General features: G+C 48.1%; 1 protein-coding gene across 1 annotated transcript; it reads right to left on the reverse strand.

Moving 5' to 3' along the window:
* Positions 1-1,065: 1,065 nt before the first annotated feature.
* Scimp (SLP adaptor and CSK interacting membrane protein) lies at positions 1,066-26,502 on the reverse strand. Its single transcript, XM_057776004.1, has 5 exons — positions 26,420-26,502; positions 10,534-10,657; positions 7,943-8,006; positions 4,957-5,030; positions 1,066-2,582 (listed from the first exon to the last, which is right to left on the reverse strand). The coding sequence occupies exons 2-5, from the start codon at positions 10,643-10,645 to the stop codon at positions 2,386-2,388; spliced, it is 447 nt and encodes a 148-aa protein (XP_057631987.1). The 5' UTR covers positions 10,646-10,657; positions 26,420-26,502; the 3' UTR covers positions 1,066-2,385.
* Between the last annotated feature and the right edge of the window lie 302 nt (positions 26,503-26,804).

A 26,804-nucleotide genomic window follows, 5' to 3' on the forward strand; every position in this document is an offset into this window, starting at 1 on the left:
CCCGAGAGAAACAGACAAGAGGGGGCCCCAGCAGAACACAGCCCTATACACCCCCGGCAACCACCACTTCCTTCAGCTAGCCCTCACCCCCTAACACTGCCAGACCCTCCCAAAATAGCACCCCCAGCTGGGGTACAAATACTCAACACGTGAGCCCGTAGGTACACTTTACGTTTTAAACAAAGACAAGCCCCCAGAATAGGAAGAACAGAGTGTCCAATCATGTATGAAGGAAACCTCACCTAGGGCCAAGGAATTACGGAAACCTGCGGGAGTTAATTCATCATCCAGTTGATGGTTGGGCATACTCATTGACCATCTGCGGCGTGCTAGGAACAGGGAAAACAATGGAGAGAAAGCCCATCCTTCTCTGACGTCACCTTTGGTCCAATGGAAATGCAAGACCCCTGAGCAGACCATTACAGATGCTAGAGTTTCGAGGGGAAACACCTATGAAGGCCACCACTACATCCAGGACAGTGAGGAGGATGGCACAGTGCCCACGTGTTGCTTGGTGAGGATGGAGTGGTGCCTAAGAAGCAAAGATGGGGAGGAATATCACGTAGACCAGGGGCAAGAGAGACCATAGCAAAGGTACTTTCTCTTTCTTTCTTTCTTCTTTCTTTCTTTCTTTCTTTCTTTCTTTCTTTCTTTCTTTCTTTCTTTCTTTTTTCTTTTTTTTTTTTTTTTGGTTTTTCAAGACAGGGTTTCTCTGTGTAACTCACTGTGTAGACCAGGCTGGCCTCGAACTCACAGAGATCCACCTGCTTCTGCCTCCCGAGTGCTGGGATTAAAGGTGTGCACCATCTCCACCCGGCTAGCAAAGGTATTTATTTTCAAATGAAGGAAACACACTGGGCAGGGTGGAGGTTGTAGGGAGGTGGTGAGCAAAAAGATAACAAAATCCTGACGAATCTTGTAAGGTGTTTAAGAGGGAATGTTTACTTAAGAAAATCACCAGCTGCCAAACAGGGTTTTGGAGTGTGAGACACCAGAGGCAGGGTACTGAATAGAGGCTCTTTTTTTTTTTTTTTTTTAAGATTTATTTATTTATTATGTATACAACATTCCTTCCATGTATGCTTGCATGCCAGAAGAGGGCCCCAGATCTCACCATAGATGACTGTGAGCCACCATGTGGTTGCTGGGAATTGAACTCAGGACCTCTGGAAGAGCAGTCAGTGATCTTAACCTCTGAGCCGTCTCTCCAGCCCCCTGAATAGAGGCTCTTAAAGTTCTCTTTGGGAAGTGCTGGCCATGGCTGACCTCAGAGTGGTGATGGAAGTGGGGAACGCTGGCAATAAAGGATGTGAGAAAGGATGCTAATTTCTGCCCTCAGCCATGGAGAAAGTAACCGAGCACAAGAAGCCTGGGCTTGGGAGTCTCCATGGAATGTGCAGGACTTGAGGGTCCTGTGGGATAATCAGACGGACATGGCTGCAGGCTATGCAGCCTGGAACTGTAGAGGGTGCTCAGCTGGGGCCTGCAGTGCCAGTCCTTAGGGCAGAGGAGGAGGCTCTGAGTCCTGCGGATGGTGGTGACATCACTCGGGAACGCTTGGAGGGAGTTGAGAGCTAATACCCCAGGAAAGATAGGGATGGAAGGGACAGCAGCATAGACTAAGAGATGTAATAATGAAAGTTACTGAAAGGATGCTAAGCCCCGAGCTCTCATCTTGAATAAGCTGCTTCCGGTTGGCTGGTGCTGTCTGAAGACTGGGGAAGCCTTCTTTTCCTGGCATTGCCAGCAGAGCTGGAGGCAGAAATCAGAAGGCCACTTGTGTCCTTTGTTGACTGTTAAAAATCTGTAAGAGCTCGATTCTCTTTGATGAGTTTGGTCCACATTCTGTGAAGGTACTGGGGGTTGGAGTGTGAGTGGGTGGGGTGCTTCACAAGAACAAAACACACTTCCTTTCCTTCCAGACTCTCAGGGTGTGGTGGCCTGTGCACCTCAAGAACCCTCAGCTGTAATGACAAGCCACAGCCTCTAAGAGGTGCAGGAGTGGGCAGGGCCTGGAAGGAGGGAGGCAGGCATCCAAGCCATGGTCTAGATAGGGAGGTTCCACACAATCAAATACCAAGACTTAAGATCCCTCAGACCCACATTTACCAAGGGAACAAAAGGGGACGTGGAAAAATGAGTCAATGTTCACAGGCCCAGTGGCCCACACTAAGGAAACCGCCTCCAGAGAAGTGCAAGGGCTAGACCTCTGAGTCTCAGAGTATCTGGAGTATCAGAAACACCAGGAACATCATCTGGAGCAGCAGGGCATGTGGCGCATCGGGAACGTCAAACTGTCCTGTCCTCTGTGGTAGCTCCTACATAGGTGGCTTCCTCTGGGGTTTGGAAAGTGCCTGTGTTACAGTCCAGCCATTCTAGATTATTCTAAAATGAGCTATGTAAGCCCTTTTCAGCTTGCCAAGAAGGTATGGTTGTTTTAGATTGCTGGTTTTCGGCGCCTGCTGGGATCTCAACATCGTCATAGTCGTTTTCGGAGCCCGAGATGGAAAAGACCTTCTTGTTTCTAACTTTCCTCACTGATGAGTACCAAGCTAGTGGCTGACTTGGCACTTCCTGTGGGGCTAAAGCGCAGAAACAGGGTCATCACAATGCAAGTCCTCTGAGCTTTGAGCCTGTTACAGACCTTCCCACTTCCTGGAAGTTCAGTTCCCCATTTCACAAATGGAAACCAGTCACAGACATGACACACATCTCAGGATCGCCCAAGTGCATGACTGGCAAATGCTGAGCGGCTCTCCTGACTCCTACATCTCTGCTTTCAGAGCCTCACATCCAGGGAGTTATGATGCAAACGCTTAGGAAACAGACCACAGCCTGTTGCTAGGTGACCTCAGTTGTGTCCACAGATCTCAGATCACAAGGATCTGATGAGCTTGTTGCTGCATCCCTCCCCACACCCTAGGCTGCTCCCCAGGACCCTTTGCCATTACTTACATGCAAATCTGCAAATCTGCCCCCTAAGAAGGAAGGAAATGGGGTGTGTATGTGTGTGGGGGCTGTTTTCAAAGATAGAATCACTGCAGAATGAGTCCACAGCAGGAACGAGAATGCTTGCCACTTTCATCTGTGGCTTGAGGATGATTTTCCTGTGGCTCGTGCATTGGGGACTTGGTCACCAATGTGGTGTGTGTGTGAGGGCGAGCTCAGCCGTTAACAGTTCCTACTGCTTTGCAGAAGTCCTGAGTTCAGGTCCCAGCAACTATATCAGATGGCTCACATCCACCCCTAACTCCAGCCCCAGGAGACCCTTTGCCCTCTTCTGGACTCTGGACAGGGTGCACATGTGGGCAGACACTCAAACACATATGAACACAAAACTAAAATAAGGAAATTTGTTTTTGTTTTTGTTTTTGTTTTAAGAGATAGAGCCCAGTTAGATGCGGTATGGGTCCTTCTCTTTGCTCTCTACTCTGTCCTACCACGTGACTTCCCACTGTCACATGGGTCACGGCCATGATGCCATGTTTGTCATGTGATGTAGCTTTCCAGTGCCATGCTGTGTGGACACTCCCACCCACGCTGCCAACAAAATAAGCCTCTCTTTAGGAAAGCTACCTAGCCTGGAGTATTTTGTTGCAGCAACAGAAAATGGATTAACACACTGACGAATAGCCTAGCTGCACCTATAATGAGAATCAGATTTGCCTGCACAATAATCTTATCTTCCTCCAAGGAAAGTGAAAAACCATTGCTGTTCCATTTCTTGTAAAATGAGTTCATGTTTAGACTCCAGAGGTCGGTTAGTTTGGTGATCATGGGTAAGTCACTTAACTTCCCTGGGCCTCAGTATTGTCCTCTGTCCAAGGAGCAAAGATAGCCTTCAGTTTCACAGAGGTCTGCAGACTTAAATGAGGTCATGTCTAGCAGGGAGCCAGTCAAGGGAACCAGGAAACATTCAGGAATGGTGGGGCTCACCTGTAATCATTGTATTTATTTATTTACTTATTTATTTTGTTTTTTTAAGACAGGGTTTCTCTGTAGCTTTGTTCTCTGTCTTGGAACTAGCTCTTGTAGACCAGGCTGGCCTCGAACTCACAGAGATCCAGCTGCCTCTACCTCCCAAGAGCTGGGATTAAAGGTGTGCGCCATCACTGCCTGGCTCATCTGTAATCATAACACTTGGGAAATGAAGGCAGAAGGAGGAGTTCAAGGTAATCCTTGGCTGCTAAGGGAGTTTAAGGTCAGCCTGGGCTACCTGAGACCTTGCATCAAAAACCAAAACAAAATGCTAAAAGGGATTGGGAGACAGTTCAGTCTGCAAAGTACTTGCCTTGCAAGCATGAGGACCCAAGTTTGATCCTCAGAACCCATGGCTGTCTGTCTGTCTCTCTATCTATGTGTGTGGTGGTCAGGGTGGCGCACAGCTGTAATCCCAGGGCAGGGCAGATCCCTGAGACTCACGGGCCTGCCCACCTCATCTGCTTGGTGAGTTCCAGTCAATGAAAGATTTGGTCTTTTGTGACAGGGTTTCCCTGTGTAGCCCTGGCTGGGCCCAGAACTCTTTCTGTAGACCAGGTTGGCCTCAAACTCACAGAGATCCCTCTGTCTCTGCCTCCCTAGTGCTGGGACTAAAGGCTTGTGCCACCACTGCCAGACTGCAAGACTTTTTTAAAAAAGGTGGGTGGTGCCCGGGAACCACAGCTGAGGGTTGTCCCCTGACTGCCACATGCATATCATTCATTCTTTACACCTGTACACACACACACACTAAAGTTAAAAAAAAAAAGCCACAGTCTGCAACAGGAAGAACCCTCCTTAGATACCAAAGTAGTTAAGGCCTTTATCTCAGAGTCCCAGGTTCCACAACTGCGAGAAAATAGTTGCCCCGCTGTTGAAGCCGCCCAGCCTGTAGTATCTCGTTAGCAAACTAGACAAGAGCTCCATAGGTTCATTATCCTACCCAGAGTGAAGCTGTTATCAGTAAAATGCACTTACCAGGGTCTTCTAGAAAAGGCGAACCCCTGGGTGGCAGAGCAGGTAACTGCCCTGGTGATGGATTAAGAACATTCCTAGAGAGGGAGGGAGAGAGAGAGAGAGAGAGAGAGAGAGAGAGAGAGAGAGAGAGAGAGAGAGAGAGTCAGCGGTTGGTCTGAATCAAGCCTACTGCCAGCTGCTTTGTAAGGTATCAAGGCCAATGAATGGGTTGAAGATTCAGATCTCGATTCCTACACATTGGAAGCATTCCCTCTGCTTTCTGGATTCTGCATTCCGTTTCTGTCACCCCAAAGAAATCATTTCCTCCAGCCCAGGGGTGGGCGGGGATTGTCCCTAGAGCACAGCCTGCATCCTCTTGTGTGACCACGGCATGTCAGGTGTATTTCAGTGTGCAAGACAGATGGACTTCCTCCTGATGCGACCAGCAGCGCTGCTGCAAGTTTACCACATATGTGTCCAGAATGTTCCGAGCAGGGCCGTTCACTACAGCACTGCTGTTACAGATGCTAAATGGCCCCCAAAGGCCCAGCTCTGCACTCTTGGAAAGGGGTAAAACAATTTAGGAGTTGGGGCTTTGCGGGGAGTTTTCAAGTGACTGGAAGCATGTGTTCAAAGGTGGCTGTGGTTCCCCAAGTCCCTTCCACCTCTCTTCACCTCTCCTCTTGTCCCTGGCTATGAGATGAGAGGTTTTATTCAATGGTGCACTCCCTCCTTGATGCACTGCCTCACCGCAGGCCCAAAGCAACAGGGCTAACCAATCCTGGACTAGAAATCAGAGAATGTGAGCCAAGAGAAAACTCTTCTCTTTCTAAGCTGGTTGCCTCAGGTATTTGTTATGGGAACAGAAGCTTACACACAGTTCACACCCGCTCACAGGAGACGGGACAGATTGACCATAGCCTCCTCCTACAGTGAGATTCTCTACAGCAAGAAGAGTGAACAACCTACAACTACATTCAATGAGTCTGACCACAACAGCATTGGCCTGGGGTTGCAGCTCAATAGTGGAGCCTGGATCACTGTATGCAAGGCCCCGGGACTGAACTGACCCCCCAGTACTGAAAAAAATGAGCAAAAGATGCAAAATTCTGTGTGCTGTTTTGTTCATGTCAAGCACAAAACAAACAAACTACAACAAACACCTTGCTGATTCCTTCTGGCTTGTAGGAATATGGAGCACCATGACTGAAGGCCTTAGAAAATAAGTGTCCATGGTGTTAGTGCAATCCACTCTTGAGCTGGGCACTGTTACTTGTGTCTGCTCAGTTCATGGGAAGTTGTTGAGTGGTGTGCTTCCTGGAAACATTTCCCTGTAGCAACACCACACTTCTGTGGGATGTTTCCACTGCACCAGCAAGGCATTGGCCATCTGGCTGTGTGATACATGATGAACTTACTCATCAGTGGGATCAGACTGGATCAGACTGGCAAGGAGAGGTTGGTTCTATTTGCTTGTCTCTTCAAACCCCAATAAAATACATTTTAGAATATATATATATATATACTTTTTTTCTTTTGCGTAGGCAAAGGTCAGCCATTGACTGAGTCCTGGGTGATCACCTCTCAGCTTTGACAACCACTGTGTTTATGCACCTGGAACTTTGGCTACTTCTGATGGTTATGCTCATCATTTATGGGGGGTGCCTGCTTCTGTTTGTCTGGACCCTTGACTCCAGGAGGGGCTGGAGACTGCATAGCTTAAGTCAGTCATGGACTGTCTATCACGATCCCTGTGTACCAAGGCTCAGCTGAGCTGCCTGGGTCTGTGATGAGCAGCCTGGGTCTGTGATGAGCTGCCCGGGTCTGTGATCTGCTGCTTGGGTCTGTGATCAGCTGCCTGGGTCTGTGATGTTTCACATGAGTTGGCACACATATTTACATACACAGCTGCTGAGATCTGTCCTCAGGACTAGCAGGGAAGGACAGCTGGAGGCTTGTGTCTGGTTCCTCCTAGAGTTCATCTTATTTGGCTTTTTTCTTCTGCTGAGTTTATCTATTTTTGACTACATTAAACCATAGCTGTGCTGGGTGTGGTGGTGCATACCTTTGATCCCAGCACTCAGGAGGCTGAGGAAAATGGATCTCTGTGAGTTTGAGGCTGGCCTGGTCTATTTAGTGAGTTCCAGGCTAGACAGAGATACATAGTAGAATCCTGTCTCAAACAAACAAACAAACAAACAAACAAACAAAGGCTGTGTGAGTGAGACAACTTCGGGGTCCCATGAGTCTCTCTCGTGGATCCTTGCTCCTAACCTCAGCACAAACAACACTAGAAGAGTCCCAAACACATCACAAGAAGAAGTAAAGCCGGTGCTTGGGCTGGAGGATTCTGTTCCCAGCACCCACATGGTGGCTTACAGCTGTCCCTCACTCCAGGTTCTGGGGATCCAGATGCCATCCTTTTTGGGCATCAGACACACACATGATGCATAGACATACATGTAGGTAAAACATTTACACTCATAAAAATAAATCTTTAGCCGGGCGGTGGTGGCGCACGCCTTTAATCCCAGCACTTGGGAGGCAGAGGCAGGCGAATCTCTGTGAGTTCGAGACCAGCCTTGTCTACAGAGCTAGTTCCAGGACAGGCTCCAAAGCCACAGAGAAACCCTGTCTTGAAAAACAAAAAACAAAAAACAAAAAAAAAATCTTTAAAGGGGAAGCAAATGCTGTGCTTGTAGACAACTTTGTCAGAGATCACACTTGCAATCTGGGTGAGGAAAAGAAGTATTCCTGAGCCTGCAACCCAAAGCCTAGCAGCAACCTCTGCCAGGATAGCTGCTCTCAGGGAGTCTCCTGCAGCAAATGCCAGAGGGGCGCTGCACCCACAGTGCCCCGGACCTCCCTCCTGCCGCAGATGGAGAATCCGTCTCACCAGCTCCACAGGAAAGGGCCTTTCAGACACACCAGAGCAATAGCGGAAGGGCCCTGGTGGCAGTGACCAGATGGCTCTCAAAGCTGAACAGCAGGAATCTCCCCCACTTACTCGTACATCTTCTCTTCGTCTCTCCCATCAGGTTTCCAGGGCTTGGCAATTGACCATTTCTTGCCTAAGAGAGGAAAACCATATTCACTTAGGGCACATCAGTGAAAGCTGTGACCTCAGCATTTTGAAGGCCTTGGAAAACCAGCAGATCCAGGATGTGTGGAGAGGAACTGCCAAGATGTAACAGACTTAGGAACTCCTAGCTTTGAAGTGACAGAGCTGGCATTTGGACCCTGGCCATAAAGCCACAGACCCAGGGCTGGCAACAGCCACACGGGCTGTTTCTGCATTGCTTCGTGGCGTGGCTTGATTGGCATTACGTAGGTTGTGAATAGGCAGGAGTGGTTGGGATGAAATGAACTAAGAAAGGGAAGAATAGTTTGGCTGTGATGTGCTGGGTGTGTGGATGGCTATTATAGTATTATTATTATTATTATTGGTAATCAACTTGACTACATCTGGGATTAACTAAAATGCCCAAAATGACTGGGCATACCTGTGAGGGATTTTTGTTTAATGAAATCATGTGAAGTAGGAAGACCCACTTCTAACTCAGCTCTTTGAGGTGGGAGGACCCATCTCTAATCTGGGATTTCTTTTTTTTTTTTTTGGTTTTTCGAGACAGGGTTTCTCTGTGGCTTTGGAGCCTGTCCTGGAACTAGCTCTGTAGACCAGGCTGGTCTCGAACTCAGAGATCCGCCTGCCTCTGCCTCCCGAGTGCTGGGATTAAAGGCGTGCGCCACCATCGCCCGGCTTAATCTGGGATTTCTAACCTTCCACTGGCAGCCTATATAATGGACATGGAAGAAGGAAGCCTTGCTCTCTGTCGGCTTGCTCTTGCTTTCGCTGGCAAACCCATTCCTTCACTGACATTAGTGCCCACTTCCTCAGGATCCCAGCATGTACTGAGACCAGCTGAGACATCCAGCCTTGTGGACTGAACAATGACTGGACTCTTGGACTTTCCCTTCATCGTCAGCCATTGTTGGACTAGCTGAGCCACAGCCTGTAAGCCATCCTACTAAATCCCCTTTCTCTCTGTAGACATAGAGAGATTCATTCTACAAGTTAGATTCCCCCAGAGAACTCGTGCTGAAGCAGTGTGTATATTATTATTTGCCATAACCTACTGTTAACAGGAGTCAATCCAGATAAAAGAGGGAAAATGAGGGTTTTTGTCAAGGGTCATATTTTTGTTCATATCTGAGAATGAAAGGCTTAACATCTTTTAGCTCATTATTTATTTATGTGTGTGCATACACATGTTCATATCACATGTGTGGAGATCAAAGGGCAACTTTGGGGACTCAGTTCTTTCTTTTCAGCAGGAGTCCTGGGGATCAAACTCAGATTTTTGGCTTAGTGGAAAATGACTTTACCTGCTGAGCCACCTCACTGGCCTAAAAGAATAAAATGGATACACAGGGCATAATTGCACACATCTGTAATCTCAGCACTTGAGAGGCAGAGGCAGGAGGATCAGGGGTTCAAGCACAGCCTGGACCATATGAGATTCTGTCTCAAAAAACAAAGCAAACAAAAAAAAAATTAAAAGGCAGCCAATGGATAGAGGCGTTGTATGAGCCTTAAACGCTCTCCTTAAAAATTATATTAATTGTATAAAGTAATGCAGTTCAAAGTAAATACACCCCCTTTTTATTAAAAATTCATTACTTAATGGGTAATGAGAAAAGATCAAATTGGGAACCAGAATACTTGAGATCTGATACCAGTTCTGCCACCAACACCTGGAACACCTCTGTGAAGGCTCTGCCTCCCTCTGGGCTTCTTCTCAGCTCTAAAAGAGAGGTTGGAAACCAAGCCAAAAAGACTTTGCTTCTGTGCAGGCTTGCGTCCTTAAGCAGCTGTCTGCAGGACAGTGCCCTGATCACTTAGAGAGGCGTGTGCACCAGGGCACCCTGTGCACTGTATACCATCCCTGGGCACGCTCCTGGCTTAGCCCACATTTTATTTCTTTTAAAGGACTAGAATCTCAAGGGACCATGCCATTGATTGGGGTTCATGTTTCTGGAGATAAACAGCAAACTGGAAAACCACTTACAGACAATAAAGTTACTGTTACTATCCAAGCAGTCACTTTGTCTGAGGAGGCCAAAAACTTCTGGTCAAGTTGGAGATCCGAGCAGAAAACAGGTCTTAGAGAGAGGAGGCAGTCGTGGTGGCAAAACACGTTCATCACAGATTGCATCTGTGTCTTAACGCATGCTCAAGACGGTTGACTTTCTACAGACTTCTGTTTGTTCCCTTCTGAGCCCCACAGAAAAGATGACATTGGCGCCAGGCAGAAACAGCGTTCCTGCCCCAGTGCCTGGAGACAGATTCTGTCTGCCTCTGCTATTACTCAAATCCTCTGACAAGGTCTTTGGAGATAAATCTACCCACCCCCCTTCACTACACAAATGAGAAACTGAGGCCCAGGACAGAGGTCAGTGGCGTGGCTAGAAACCATAACCAAAGTGTGTGATGTTCTGTCTAAGCTTAGCTCTCGCATGCCCAGGTGGATCCGAGCTCCGCTGTACTGACATCACCTGCCCCACCTCCACCTGCCTAGGGAAGATGGCCATCATTACCTTGTCTAAACTGCCTCCTGCAGACAAAGTACAGGATGAGACCCAGGACCAAGGAGACAACGATAATGGCCACAGCCAAGAGGATCCAGAAATTGTCCCTCCACCAACTCATTGCTGCGGAAGCCTAGGGAGAACAGAGAAGGAGGCATGAGGCACGAGTGGAAAGCCTGCAGGGGCCGCTGTCACCCTCCGTGCTTCCTGAACACATCTGCGGAGGAACCAGATAGTCAAACCTTACAGACAATGCCTTAGTAGGCCACAGGCCAGTCACTCATCTTCTGAGTTGTGACAGTACCACCTGTCACAGGGGACTGATGGTGCCAATTACTTCATGGGAGTTTGATGTTTAGCTGTAAGTCACTCCAGAAACAGAGGGCACAAGACACAGCAGAGGGGAGATGCACCCCTGAGAGCAGTCCCCAGCTGTAGCTCTTTATGCCACAAAGACAGGAGACACTTTTCACTTCTGTGGAGAGAGAATTTTGTTGCGGTTTATTGTGAGGATGGGCTTGGGGAAAACAGCCTGATGGGTGCTATGACTTGAATGTGGTTTGCTCCACTGAAACTCATGCTGGGCCTTGGTTACCATGACACAGAATTGAGAAGTGGTGAGAGGTGTGTGTGTGTGTGTGTTTTTAATTATTTGGTATGTATGAGTGTTTTGGTTATATGTATCTCTGTGTACCACATGTGTTCCTGGTGTCCATGGAGTCAGAGAAAAGTGTCAGATCCTCACAGGCTTTCTCCGTGTAACAGTGCTGGCTGTCCTGGAACTAGCTCTGTAGACCAGGCTGACCTCAAACTCACAGAGATCTGCCTGCCCCTGCCTCCCAAGTGCTGGGATTAAAGGTGTGCACCACCATCCTGGTGATGATGGGATTTTTTTTAAAAAAAATATTTATTTATTTATTTATTTATTTATTTATGATGTATACAATAGTCTGTCTGTGTGTATGTCTGCAGGCCAGAGGAGGGCACCAGACCTCATTTCAGATGGTTGTGAGCCACCATGTAGTTGCCGGGAATTGAACTCAGGACCTTTGGAAGAGCAGGCAATGCTCTTAACCACTGAGCCATGTCTCCAGCCCATGATGGGATTTTTAAGAGGCATTCAGAACTGGGTGTGGTGAGTCACATCTGTAACCCCAGTGCTCCAGAGCCTGAGGCCTCAAGTTCAGGGACAGCTGAGGCTACAAACAGCCCTCTCCCAATAAAAGACATCTGGATCGTGAAAGGTCCACTCTCATGAAATGGTTAACACAAGTTCATGTGAAAGGCCAGAACTCTGTACACACCAGTCCTCTTCTAGTCAAGAGCCGAAAAAGTGAAAGGCCCTCTCCATGTCATCTTGGAATTCCCATTTTACCTCTAATCTTCCGATTAACCTTAAGCCAAAATAAATCTTTTTTTTTTCCCAAAAAAAGTTGTTTGCTCTTTTGTGGTAATATGAAACAAACCAAGGCCATGAGTCCCTTTGAGCACGGTGTCGTACGAGCTGCAGACATAGTCAGCTGACTTAATGCTCATGGAAAAATATCAGGGATTTGGCAGCCCAAAGACTGACCCACAGTCAGTACATGAAGAGAGTCTAGATTGGAGGTCCCCATCAAATCCCTCCCCTTGCCAGGTGGTGGTGGCGGTGCACACCTTTAATCCCAGGACCTGGAGACAGACGCACGTGTATCTCTGTGAGTTCAATGCCATCCTGGTCTACAGAACGAGTTCCAGGACAGCCAAAGCTACACAGAGAAACCCTGTCTCAAAACAAACAAACAAAAAAACAACAAAACAACAAAACCCGAAAACAAACCCCTCCCCTCAGAGCTCAAGGAATCCTGTGGAGAGGAGGTAGAAAGTGCGTAAGAACTGGAGGGGAAGGAAGACACCAGGATAACACAGTCCCCTGAATCAACTAAGCAGGGCTCCTAGGGGCTCACAGAGACTGGAGCAGCAATCACAGAGCCTGCGTGGGTCTGCCCTAGGTCCTCTGTGCGTATATTATAGCTATTAGCTTAGTAGTTTCATGGGAGAAAGGGAGTGGATGGGGTGGAGGGAGGTAGGGCGGAGCCTGGAGGAGCAGAGGGAGGGGAAACTATAATTGGGTACACGGAATGAGAAAAGAATCTATTTGCAGTTTTAACAAACAAGACGGACTAGAGAAGAGTCTTAGGTTAGCAGCAGAGGGTGAGGTCAAGGATCAAGCCAGCCACACCACAGTTAGACTGTCCCATAGTGCAAAGTGGCCAGTGCTTTTATAGGCGAGTTATGTGCTAGTCCTAAAAGCCACCGGAAGCCGCTGTGAGCAAGAATCCCTGGAAAGGACCCATGTTTGCACAGGCTGGAGGGCTGGCTAAAACATGAATGGTGTGGAGGGGCTGGAAGTTCGTTTGCAGCTTCAGAGCCTAAAAACAGTTTATCTCAGCCTGTGCCAGCCCATGAAGAGCCACCCTTGCCTGCCTCTCTTGGGAATAACATCCTGTGACTGGAGCCAACGTTCCGACCGGCAGACTGTATTAACTTAGCCGAAACCCTGCTTCCACCAACCAACAGGCTAAGAATGCTCTCAGCTAGTATCTGAGGCCGATAGCTAAGATTTTTCTGGTGTTGCAACCCATCTCTCTGATTTTTTTGTTTGTTTTGTTTGAGACAGGGTTTCTCTGTGTAGCCCTGGCTGTCCTGGAGCTCACTCTTGTAGACCAGATTGCTCTCAGACTCAGAGATCTTGCTGCTGACTCCTGAGTGCTGGAACTGAAGATGTGGGCCACAATACCTGGCCATCTGTATGATGGTTTTAACTCATCAGTGTGTTTTTTAAATGTCTTGATTTGAGACTAGAGAGAGATGGCCTGGTGCCTAAGGGCACTTGTTGCTCTTCCAGGGGACCTGAGTTCAATTCCAAGCTCCCACATCAAGTAGCTCACAAACATCTCTGGGGGTATCTTTCACCTCTGGCCTCTGCATCTGCACACACACACACACACACACACACACACACACCATAGTTGAAAATGATGAAAATAGGGGCTGGAGATGGCTCAGTGGCTGAGAACACCGGCTGCCCTTCCAGAGGTCCTGGTTTCATTCCCAGAAACCTCATGGAGACTCACAACCATGTGTAACTCCAGTTCCTGGGCATCTGACACCCTCTTCTGGCCTTTGAGAGCGCTGTGCACACCTAGTGCACAGATTCACATGCAGTTAAAGCACTCATATACGTAAAAATAAATAAATATTTTAAAAATGATAAAAATAAATATTTTGCCAAGTCTTGATTTATGATTTTCTTTGTCATGTTAATGTAAAAACTTCACAAAACTAGCACACATCAGAACATGGAACGGAGGTAGCGTGAACCATCCTTCCTAGGCCATGGTCATTCATATTTGGCTCTAGAATAAACAAACTCTCTCAGCTCCCTTGAGGTGAGAGCTGTTTTTGCATTGAGGCTGAGAATGACATATGCCCAGTGGCTTCCCAAGCCAGGCAGGACACGTGAGCAGGCAGAGCGGACAGTAGATGCCAGGCTGCAAGAGAAAGTAGGGAAGGAGCTGGGGAGGAATTGGCCTTTAGTACCAGGGAATTGCTGGAGAGAGATCAGGCTCTTCATCCATGGACTGGGCGCTGTGAAAGTTGGAGACTAAGGGAGGGAGGGGTCCCTGGACATGTCCTGGCATCTTGGTTACATGACAGTCAATTTCCCGTGTCATCGTGCAGGCAGTGGAGCCTCAGGCATGGATATTCACGTGGCGCCATTTCAGATTGACGCTTTGGAGTAACAGTAGCAACATTTAAAAGTGTCCAGGCAGGTAGCGGAGAAACAAGGCAGAATTAGGGTGCGGGAAAGTGAGCTGGCTTGTCTTCCTCCACTCAAAAATGTTCTATGAGGTGGGGAAATCAAATATGCACGGCCAGCACTCATCGAGATGATTTATCCTGTACTTGTTATTCCGGGTGGCTTTTGGGATTTGTCCACATCGATACACTGAGGATTTACTCTTAGGCCCGGAAGTGTCTTCTCTCTGTGACTTGATTTACATCTAGGCCAGCAGTGTGGAGGTTTTACTGCTGATCACTTTTCTGTGGTGTGCAAAAGAGAACAACAGAGAAAGAAGAACTAAACAAAATGAAAATAGAAACTGGAAATGCCTCTTGGCACACGCCTGTGAAACTTGTGTTTACAGGGTTCACAAAAGTTCGAAAAAACAAACAACAAACAAAAACCAAGAGAACCCTGGACTTATTAGGGGAATCTTCGCTCTGTTGACAAACAGGAATAACGTTGCTTTCTTTAGCCTTGGGGAGCCAGATAGACAAAAAGATCTGTGGGTGGGTGAGTAGATAGACAGACAAAATTATCTTTCTTTCTGTTTATCCCCCTTCTGTTCAAATGCTTGCCTCTTGGTTCTTTGTCTACCTGTATTCTACAGTTTCCTTCCTTCCTTTCTTCCTTCGTTCCTTCCTTCGTTCGTTCGTTCGTTCCTTCCTTTTTTCCTTCCTGTTTTCCTTCCTTCCTTTCTTCCTTCCCTCCCTCCTTCCTTCTTTTCCTCTTTCCTTCCTTCCATTCTTTCTTGTCTTTCTCTCATTAAGTTTCTCCAAAAGTCGCACACAGCTGCACTTAGAGCAACAGAGACTGATATGGGAGACGAGGGTTGAATATTGTTGTGTTGGAGACTGGGTAAAAGGAGAGAGGGTGGCCGGGGGCCATCATTCTCATTGTCAACTCTCTATGCTACCTGACTTTTGAACTATTTGTATCCACTCTGATAAAATGGAGGTAGAAGAGAGAGAGAGAGAGAGAGAGAGAGAGAGAGAGAGAGTGCACCATGTAGTGTGTTTCCATTGGAAACCATTGTTTAAGTCTCAAAATTAAATAAATTGCATTTTCACTAGATTCTTGGGAAAGACAGAGGGAGAATGATGTTTCTAGGAAGTGAAACCATGGACCATTTCAGAGTAGCTCAGGGGCTAAAGGTTTTCCTTTCTTCTTAGAAATGAAACTGGATTTGCCATCCATGTTTCTAGTGTGTCCAGGGCCCTGAAAGTCTGTGAAATGCATTCCTATCTCTCACTTCATCCTCAGCCCTCACCCTGTTCTCCAGATGGGGAGCAAAGACCAAGGTGAAGGGACCTTCCCAAGGTCACCCAGAACGGCCAGAATGCTCTCTGTGTGTCACAGGGCCTCCATCTGGTGATAATAATGTCTCAAGTCACCATGGAATGGCCAATGGAGTTCACACACCCTGCTTTAGAAGGAGAACCGTTGACTGTGATGTGGTAGCGGCAATTCCCCAGAGTGGATGTTCAGTGCCCACCACGGATAATGCTCTGCAGTCAGCCCCTCCTCCGTGGACTATGGAGGGACACCTTCCCATCCCCTCCTCCGTGGACTGTGGAGAGATGGTTTTTCAATGGACAGAGTAATTTGTCAAGCTGAGAGAGACCAAAGAGAATCATGTTCCATTTCCAGTCTGATGTCACCTGAGACCACCAGGCTAGTTCAATAGTTAAGGTGCTTCGAGACAGGAGAATGTTCTGCGGAGGAGATATATGGAGATTACATGCATGGGGGTGGGGGGGGTGGGAGGAGGTAGAGGCGGGGTGGGGGTGGTGCAGGCCCTGGAAAGAGAGAGAAACGGAATCTTACTCTGGTCACAGCAAGAGGCCAAGCGGTAGATAAGACTCTAGGTTGCAGGATTGCTGAGCGTGGGACAAATCCGGGCCTGCATCATAGGATTGCCCAAGGCTGAGGCCACAACTCTCAGAGGACAACAGACTTCTCAAGGGCAGCCTATTGGAGAGGCTGGGCCAGGGGCATGACTTGAACCCAGAAGGCTGGGGCCAGCCTGGGCAGCAGAAGGAGACTATGCATCTTTAAAAGATGATATAATGCTGGCTGGAGAGAAGTGGTTAAGAGCACTGGCTGCTCTTCTAGAGGCCTGGGTTCCATTTCCAGCACCCACATGGCTGACTCTGTTCCAGCAAATCCAGTGCCTTCTGGTCTCTGCAGGCACTGTACATACATGGTGCACGCATGTAGGGGCTGGTAAACAGTCATATACATAAAATAAAAGTTTAAAAAGTCACCTTTCAGTTCTGGAGGTCAGCAGCTCATGAATATCTCACTTGTCAGTCTAAAACCAAAGGACTGTCTATGGTCTTGGGTTTCAGAGGCTCTAGGAGAGAATCCATTTTCTTATCTCTTTGGCTTCCAGAAGCCACTCACAGCCCTTCCTCTCTTCAAAGCCAGCCCTGTCCCATGCTCTGATCATTCTTCCTTGTCACGTCTCCCTCCAAGCTCTTCCGCTGCCTCCTTCCCTGTGCAGGGACTCTTGAGATTGCACTGACTCCGTTATCTGACTCGGGATGATTTCCACACATCACTCAGCTGATTAGAAGCCTTATTCCCACTTACTATGAACTCTGGCATAACCACGTGCTGTGGGATAACCCCTCTGTACGCTGTGAATATATTGTTATTACCATTGGTTAATAAAGAAGTTGCTTTGGCCTATAGCCAGGCAGCATAGAAAATCCAAGCAAAGATTCATGGAGAAGGGTGGAGCTGGAGAGTTGCCAGGGAGCCGCTGGAGCAACAAGATACACCAGAGAACTGGTAATACCATGAAGTCAGGTGGCAAAATATAGATTAATAGAAACTGTTAGTTTAAGTTGCAAGAGCTAGTTAGTAATAAGCCCAAGCAATAGGCAGAATGGTTTGTAACTAATAATAAACCTCTGAGCGATTATTTTAAAGGTGGCTCCGCTGGACCAGGCGGGACAGAAAAGTCTCCATCTACATTTTCTCTGTATCAGGATGAATTCCACGTCTTGGTCAGCTAATTAGACGTCTTGATTCCCATTTACTATGAGCTCTGGCATAATCAGGGTCTGGGCATTTGGATGTGGGCATTTTGAGGAAGGCAAGGGCTATGACACAGATGACGCCATGCTCACTCCTCTTGAATTAAATCGGATCCATGGGCTTATATTGCTACATTTCAAAAATATTTTCCCATCTTTGTGATAGTTCAAGAAGGAGTTTGGGAACCAGTTGGTCGATGCTGTCATCTTTGGTGAGAAGTCAGTCGCTCAGTGCTGGTGTTGTCACGTTGGTCACGGAGCAGCAGGGGCTCTCTCAGGCTACCACGTGATGGCAGGAGAGTCCTCAAAGTAGGACTCGTGCTTGGGATAAAGCAGGGTTCTCAGAGCTTAGCCCAGGAGAGCAGAACAGTAGGACCGATGCTGGTCTCACTCTGACCCAAATCCACAGATGCTTACGACGCGCATGTGAACCAGTGTATGTGTGACGTGGGTAGAGAAGATGGCTTTGCATAATAAGGCATGTACATTTCACACCTGCTCACACTTGAGATCACCTGTGCTACTCACAACCCTGTTAGAACACTGCAGACAGCGCTACACTGTGTTGTTGAGGGGACAATGACAAGGAATAAAGAGTGTGCATGTTCCACACACAGGCGTTTGGTGTTTTGGAAAACCTTCAATCCTCTGTTGGCTGTATCCATCGATGTGGAACCTATGACCAGAGAGATGACCACATTTCCATTTCACAGAAGAGGAAGCAGAACTCAGGTTAAGAAACTTGCGAACTGGCAACCTGAGATTCCAGCTCAGACACCAGAGTGTGGACTCTGTTTCCTCTGCCACCTTGACATGAAACCCACAAAATCCTTCTCTTCATAACAGAACTGAAAGCAGAACCATTGCTAAAAATTTTCCAATATTCACAAGACTTCAGGGTCTCACTGCAGCTCGCTGCCCATAAAGGGAACCTCAGTATGAGGACACTTAGAATACCCAACTGTAGCCAGGTGTGGTGGTGCATGCCTTTGATCCTTGCACTCGGGAGGCAGAGGCCAGTGGGGCTCTGTGAGTTCAAGCCCAGCCTGCTCTACATATGGAGCTCCAATTCAGCCGGGACTACATAGTGAGACCCTGCCTCAAAGAAACAATTAGCGAGAATGACAGAACTGCCGTATGTGCTGTGTGCTGACTTTCCATGAGCTTCATTACTCTACATGCCGCAACACATGTAATCCTCGCAATAGCTCCATATGCTAAGTACTCATCACCATTATCCCATTTTACAGGTTAGAAAATAAAGGCCTGGGAGAGATTAGCAAGACTGCAGAACAAATAAGTGAAGCCAAACCCAAGTTTGTCTGACTCTAGGGCCTTAACTTTTGACCACTAAGTCTGGGCATCTCAGAAACTTTGGATTGCCTGGGACATTTTGAAGATGTGTATAACTACAAGGTCTCCTGGACCTGCTCCACTTCCAATTCTGACCTGTGGCTCTGGTATGAGAATCTGTATCAGCATATTCGACAGGCCATCTAGAAGGTTCTCTGGCCTCAGAGGTCGGCAGGGTGCCTATTCCCTGGAGCTGCCCTAGATGGCGGCAGCAGCAGCTGGTTGGGATGAAAGGCCTTGAAAAGACACCTTGAACCCAGATAGCTCCCCCGTTCTTGCCCTGGTCCCTGGAAGGCTACCACCAACACACAAGTTTCCTTTCACCGGCAAGGCTCCATGTTGATTTTGTTTCTACTTCCTCTTCATTTAAACTCACTTGCCTCCACATCGAGGAAGAAAAACTAACTCCCTGGTGCCTCTGTTTTCCTTTCGAGGACGTGGTTCTCTAGCGTCCTTGGAGGACAGTCATAGCTGATGTAATGTGGATGTTGAAATGCAGTTCCTAGGGGATAAAGTGGACCCAGGAAGCCTCTCCGTCTTCCGTCGTGTCTCCTCCCTACCGCATAACACGTCCTTGCGCCAGTGTTCAGAACCCACGCGCATTGCTCCCTGGCTCTGAGTAATCCCGCCCGTAGTCTCAGAGATTTATAGAATCTATAAATCTGTAGTTCGGGGGAGATGGGGGTGGGGGGTGGAATGAGGAAGAACTTACGAGAAATGAAGGGGGAAGGTATCCTCCCAGAATGGGAAACCCTGAATTTCAAGAAGCGAAGAGTCTGAGGCCCAGTTGAGGGCTGTTTGTTTATAATGGGGCCTCATCTTGTTATTGACTGTGAAGGTTCCAGAAGGGAGGAGAAAAATGAAATGCAGGGATGGAAGCCCAAAACTTCTGTTTCCTCCAAGGTAGGAAACAAAGTACTCGGGTAGACCAGGGCTTTGAGACAGTGCTCCCAAGTGAGCAGCGAAGTCCTCCACCACTTTCCAGCCCAGCTTTCTCACCCTGCCTCTCCCTACAGCACTTACTTCTGCAGCCTCCCTTCCCTCCTGCCTGAACCCCGAGTGCTCCCCAGCTCAGGAAGAGCACCCCCGACTCACAGTAGTCTATGATGGATGGACGAAACACTTCTTTCCTCACCCCTACAGTGATGGCGACTTTCCCTGTCTACCGTGTGTTCATTTGGTCATTGTCTCCCTCCCTGGCGCTGGTGCATAAACAACCGTGCCAGCAGGGCCCTTGCTCCTCTCTTTACTGACGTTCCCGGTAAGATCAGCTGGGCACAGCAGGTGATTCATGCGTGTCTGTGGGTGCATGGATGACTAAAGGACACGATAGCCTTTTCCTCTTCTGTGGGTAGACGTCCCTAGGGGCCACGCAGCCTGGGAGTGAACAGCGGCCACGCCTTTGTGAGGCACCCTTTGCAGTTACTGCCGCTTTCTTCTTTTGCAAGGCTAGTTCTCTTCCCTTAGCCCGACACTTTAACATCTAAACATAAACTACCCCTAAATGACTAAGCCGATAACTGCCGGGGCTGAGGATGTGGCTCCACGGTGCATGGCGTGCCTTGTACGCAAAAGCTCAGAGATCGATTCCCAGCACCATAAATCAAAAAGGGGATACTTGCAAATGGTCTTTATTTAGCTCTACGGAGCCAGAACACATGGTGACCTTGAGTTACACCACAATGAGCAAAACTTCTTATTTTTTTTTTCCTTCTCTCTATTAGGTAACACAGTAAACTGCTCCAAGGTTTAACTTGCAGAAAATGGAGCTGTCTGGAGACCGATAGGAACCAGCCGTAGGAGGCTGCAATCTTATGGCCAGAGAAACATGGAAAGGAACCACATGCCCTGAATGGCGAAGACCATGCAGCAGTAGCCACCTGCCCACTGCCCCCTACACCTCCTCCTCTCCTCCCATGTGAAATTCTCATGCACCAGCTTCCCTGGGAGGAGGCATTGAGAACAACAGCATTCATCTCCTAGGGCCCTGCTCTGTAAATGAAACGGATCTCTTTCTCACCCGTCCTGTCCTGAGTTTTGACTTTTGTGTGGTGAGCTGTCAGATCCATGCTTGGTAATAGATAAAGTTTCAACTGAGGGCCTCAAGTTTCTGTCCTGTGTAGTATTTTTCCCCGACCACCTCTTTAGGACACATGGCCTTAGGTGGACCCCCTGTCTTCCGTTATCACCCACCACTGGGGTAGGAGGTAGGTTTGGAAGAAGAGACCATTGTGAGCATTGAGGAAGGAACGTTCTACCTGCCTGCCCCCCTGGAGGCTCTGCACTCCTCAAGTTACTAGGACATTTTTCAGGAGCCCCAAGGAGCCTGATGTACAATTTTAGGGGCAAGGAATGAGCAAGACATTCCACAGAGGGATGACGGCTGAGCATGGTAGGAAAGCAAGGAAGGGCAATTGTTATCCAGACCTCAACTTGCTCTTTTCCAGAAAGCATTTCTGGGGAGCCAGTGACCATACTTCATCCTTCATCAGGAATTCCTGAGACTGGTGACTCATGACTTTAATCCCAGTACTTGGGAGGCAGAGGCATGTGGATCTCTGTGAGCGCCAGGCCAGCTTGATCAACACAGCAAGTTCTGTGCCAGCCAGGACTGCATAGTGAGAGAGAGAGAGAGAGAGAGAGAGAGAGAGAGAGAGAGAGAGAGAGAGAGAGAGAGAGAGAGAGAAAGCAGGGAGGAAGGAAGGTGGGGAGGAGGGATGGAGGAAAGGAAAGAAAAAAGGAAGGAAGACGGGAAGAAAGAAAAAGAGTGGGAGGAAGGAAGATGGTTTGCAACGCGGAAAGTCGCACACACTCACAGAAATGTGAGCACTGAAAGGCCTTGAGCTGGGCACACAGGGAGCAGGTTTCTTTCTCCCAACTTGCTGAGTACCAGCTTGCTGGACACAGACTTGTTGGGCAGCCGTGTCTGTCTCTGGAACAAGACCCTTAATGTCTCCATTAAGGTTCTGAAATTTTTCCAAGAGATGACACACGCGAAAGAGCTCTAAGGATCACCAGACACAGGCGTTATCAAGAGCAAAACCACAAAGTTCTCTTTACAATTGCCATCACTTCAGGAAGGGCAGCCATGTTCCCTGGGAGGTTACAGAATACCCACGGGCATTAGCTGGGCTGCCGGTAGAAACTGGGGAGGGTTGGGTTCCTTTGGGCTATAAAGGGCAACTGTGAGCTAGGACCCAGAAGGACAAGTATGAGAACTGGGATAAGAGGAAGCCAAGCAGAAGCCAGCTGCTGGTTGAAGCCTAGAGAAGCCTCAGGTAGAGGTGCTCAGGGATGCAGTGGCGAAGGCAGGCTGCCCGGCATTCAGTCTGTGGTTTTTCACAGATGCGTGGTGCACCCCTCTGGCGGTCACCCAGCCAGTCCTTGATGATCTCTCCGCATCTACCAATGCTTCCTGGAGCATATGTGTTTCGGTGGTGTGGGAACCAGGAAGAGGCCTCGGTTCATATGTGAATAGTCAGCTCAGTGTCCCCCAGAGAAGCCGTGACTAGGAAGAAAGGGGTGCCTCCTAAGCGGCTCCCCACACTTGCTAGCCAGGCTTGGAAGGCTCCAAAGCAGGCAGGGCATGGGAAGGGTTGGAGCTGATTTCAAAAGGCATAGCCACGCCTGCCAGCATGAGCAGCTCCTGCCTGGTTCTGGTCTAGTTGCCAGTGTGTCATTGATGATGGTCAGGAGTCCATATTACCACCTGACCACCTTGATGACATGCATTCTGGAAATGGCCGTGTGGATTCATAATGGCAACTTAAAACTGAGTGTGGACAGGACAAGGCTACAAAAAGAGTCCGGTGTGTCTGCTCACTCTGTAGTCTTCCATTTCTGTGGGAGGCGGGCAGGCTCAGCCCCCATCTTCCTACTCCCCTCAGCCTCCATATCTCGCCTCCTTCCCTGGTCTTCACATCTCTCGTCTTGTCCCTCTACTCCAGAGCATCAACCCAGGTTCCATTCACCTGGGCAGTCAGTTACTTTGCTGTCCCCTCTCACCTTTTGGCCCACTGTTGGCTGCCATATATAAATATGACCCTTTGTTGTCTTTCTGTAGCTCCTTACCACTTAAGCAGAGTAAAATACGAGCTCCCAAGGTCAGCGAGCATGACCAAATCCATCCCAGTGGGCACCTGCTACCACGACAGCCTTGGCAACCCCCATACTTCCTGGGTCCCGTTGAGCCTTGCTCTGCAAGGGACCTGCAGTTCCAGAGTCCTTGCCTTCTCACTGGCCTCCGGGCTTGGGGCTCACTTTGTCGGTTTAAAGCAGTGATGCTCTAGAGTGCTGAACTGACTGACCAGGGGGCCTCCAAGCGGTGACAGCCCCCATGGCTCACATACAGGAACTCCCTAGGGACAAGAGCCAGCTGCCTATCTTGAGTCTGCATTTGCATACCAAGCATTGTGTTTTTTATTTAGATATTATGCAAAAATCAATAAAAATGGAAGCACTTCCCGTAGAAGCATAATTCACAGCTTAGAGTCAAATTGAAGTAGAATGGAGACAGTGTCAACTCTCCACACCCAAACTTGGAAATCCTTTTATTCTGATGGCTAGAAGGAGGGACATGGAGACAGAGGCAGGGGGTACTGGCGCAGACACCTTGTGTCCTCCAGTCCTTCCCTTCGTCCCGTCCACTGCCTGACTCTGAGAGGAAGGGCCTCAGAGTACTACAGATGGGTCTTGAGCACCCCATTTTTTGGAGTCAGTCTTCAGTTCTCCTGTCAGATGGAATATGATGTTTGACTCCCATTTTTATGTAAAGAGTCATTCACCAATAACTTCTTAAATTATTCATAACTACTACAAGGTGATGTCTTTGAACTAAAATACCAGGCTGCTAGAGTTTGCTGAGGATGCCAAATAATTTTCCACTAGAAAGCTGGGCACTGTGGCTCTTGGAAGGCCCACACCCTGCTCTTGGAAGTGTGGGATTTTCCAGTTAGAGGAAAGAGCAGTCATGGCTATGACGCCTGAGCTTTGTTTGGTTTTGTTTGACACAGGTTCTCTCAGTGTAACCCTGGCTGTTCTGGAAGTCTCTATATAAGTCAGACTGGCCTCAAACTCACAGAGGTCATCTGCCTCCACCTCTCTGATGCCACCACATCTGGTTTGATGTTTTTTAATCTAAAAACAATTATTTTGAGTCTAATATGCATAGGGCATGAGATGCAAAGGTTAAGGTGACTGAGCCTTACATTGAGCTTATTATAGCAATGGCCTGGGGTAAAGGAGGGCCTGCAGGCTGTGGAGGACTTCAGGGGAGGATGTGGGTGGCAAGCAAAGGATTTTTGGTGATTTGTAATTATGTATTATGACTGATTTAGCTTGTTCACCAATTAAATTTATTATGGGAGCATCTATAATGCACACACATGTTAATACTGCATGTGGGCCAATAATTTTTCAGTAACTTGATATTCATATATTGTTGTTTAAAAATACATTATGTCCATTAAACCTGTTGCTAAAGAAGATATCTACATATGTAAAACATATTTACATATGTATGTATTTGTTTTGTGCTGCTTGGTAGATATTTCCTTTATGAATCTCTGTGAAGTTTTCTGTTGTTTGCTTGTTTAGTGCTGAGAATTAACCCTAGGCTTCCAGAGGCATAAACTAGCTACATCCCTAGCCCACGCCTCTTTAAATAATATGCGATATTTTACTAAAGTAAATGGGTTGATCAAGTTCCTGGTAAACGAATGTACCAATATTGTTTTATATAGAGAATTATAAAATGACTCTTTTTTTGTGCAGGGATTGAGATAGGGGCCCTCTACAGAGCCCTGGATGTTCTAGAACTCATTATATAGAAGAGGCTGGTCTTGAACTCACAGAGATCCACCTGCTTCTGCCTCTCAAGTACTGGGATTAAAAGCCTGGCTATAAAATGTTTTCATAAGCCGGGCGGTGGTGGCACATGCCTTTAATCCCAGCACTCGGGAGGCAGAGGCAAGCGGATCTCTGGGAGTTCGAGGCCAGCCTGGTCTACAAGAGCTAGTTCTGGGATAGGCACCAAAGCTACAGAGAGACCCTGTCTCGAAAAACAAACAAACAAAAAAAAACAAAAAAAAAATGTTTTCATAGAAAACCCCGTGAGGAAGTTTCTATTCTGCTGCAGTGAAGTAGGGGAAGGCACCGTGATCGTATCCCTATTCTGTATTCTGCACTGGCTTACCCCACTGTCTAAAGATGCCATCATGGTTAGTGTTCCATTAAAAATGATGCTGGGTCAGAACGCAAATCCTGTAGAGCTGACAAGGTGAGGCACTTCTGCATTATGAATGGTCATTGTCGTTTGTAGGGCCCGGGTCTACCCTTGTTCCTGGGGTGCATCTTGAGGACAGTTTCTGGTCAGCTAACTAAAGCATTCTGTTTGTTCCTGTGCTCCCCCTGCCCCACCTGGTGATTAGCTGTAGGGCATTGACTCCATTGTTGGTATGGTACTTTCCCACCTGCCTGGGTGGAAATCCTTGTACAGCAGCTAGGTATATAAGGATTTCCCCAAGGTTGAATAAACGGCATTCGGCTGATCTCCTTACGAATGACCCAGGTCTCTTTGTGTGTTCTTTCAGTCTCCAGGCCCTTGCCCGACTCGCGTACGGTACAGTGGCACGTGAACTGTACCAAGGGTGTAACACAAAATTGGGTGTTACAGTCGTTGTCGATTAAACCTGTCAGGGACTAGCTGTGATGTCTGCGTGTGTTAGCACAGTGTATGGGGACAGTACTGGACTAGCAGTTGTCAAGCTGATAACTTATCAAACCAGGACAGCTGCACATTAATCTTGAATCTGATTTATTTTCTCATAAGATTGAGCTCTGTTCATACATGCTCAGCCATCAATACCTTATTGCTTGCCTAGAAAATTGTCTGCAAACAGTTAGGGAATGTATCTATTTTCCAGGAAAAAGGGAAGGTGAGGGAAGAAATGGAGGGAAAAAGGGAGGGAAAAAGGGAGATCTCTATGAGTTCCAAGCCAGCCTGATCTACAAAGCAAGTTCCAGGACAGCCAGGGCAATTATAGAGAGAAACCCTATCTTGAAAAAACAAAAACCAAAACCAAACCAAAAGATTAATTTTCCAGAGACCAAAAGCAAATGGCTCAATCAAGATCTCCTACTAGCCTAACTAACACCCAAGGCCTCTGGAGGTAGGTAGGTTCCTTGTAAATCCCAAACACCAAAAACTGAGAGACAAAGGTACCAAGAGCTGTGGTGTTCAATTCTTTCATCCGACTGCACCAAGATGCAGCCTGAGTTTATGAAGTTACCTTTTGCTCGCCCCAGCACAGAGCCGTGAGGTCCTCTAACTACTGAATACCAAATGTCACCATCATTACCCAGAGGTAACTCCTTACGCTTTACACATCTCACTCCCAGCTGCTAATCAGCCTGAGAGATGAACTTTGTCATCCCTGGCACACACACTGGAGAGGTAAAGAGATGCCTGAGATCACCCAGCAGCAATGGCACAGCGGACTCTTCAAGGCCCTTGTTCCTCCACTTGCCCCTGACAGTGTACCACAGTCTCAGGCACAGTCCCTCGGCCCTTGCCTGAGAGATTGCTCGCTTGGCCACATGTCTAACACCAACATGGACCGATGACTACAGTGGAAAAACAAGATGCTGTCCTTAGGAAAGACGAAGCACTTACCTGGACTGCCGGGGTGTTCGATGCAAGCCGCTGGGGTGACAGCAGTGGACTGAGGGCTGTGCTCAAGCACAGCTGGGGTGAGGCCTTGCTCGCCCACGTACCCTCACTCACCCTGAAAGGCAACAGGCACCAGCCTGACCAGACTTCCTCTTTCTGGTCAGCCCACGGCTGTCATCCCCGTTCCAGGGAAGCTGACTACCCCAGGTTTTCTTGAAGCTAGAATCTTCCCAGGGCTTCTCGTGGCTCCGGCAGAGACCCACAAAGTCTCGTCATGGGGTGGAAGGGTCAGGCTCCAGTAGGAGTGAGTGAGGAGTTCCCATGGGGGAAGTCTCCCTTGGACATTCTTAGGCACAGTCGTGTGGGGCTCAAGAAGAGAGACGAGTCC

The sequence above is a fragment of the Chionomys nivalis genome, chromosome 7 (genome assembly GCF_950005125.1).
Source record: "Chionomys nivalis chromosome 7, mChiNiv1.1, whole genome shotgun sequence".
Taxonomy (NCBI): domain Eukaryota; kingdom Metazoa; phylum Chordata; class Mammalia; order Rodentia; family Cricetidae; genus Chionomys; species Chionomys nivalis.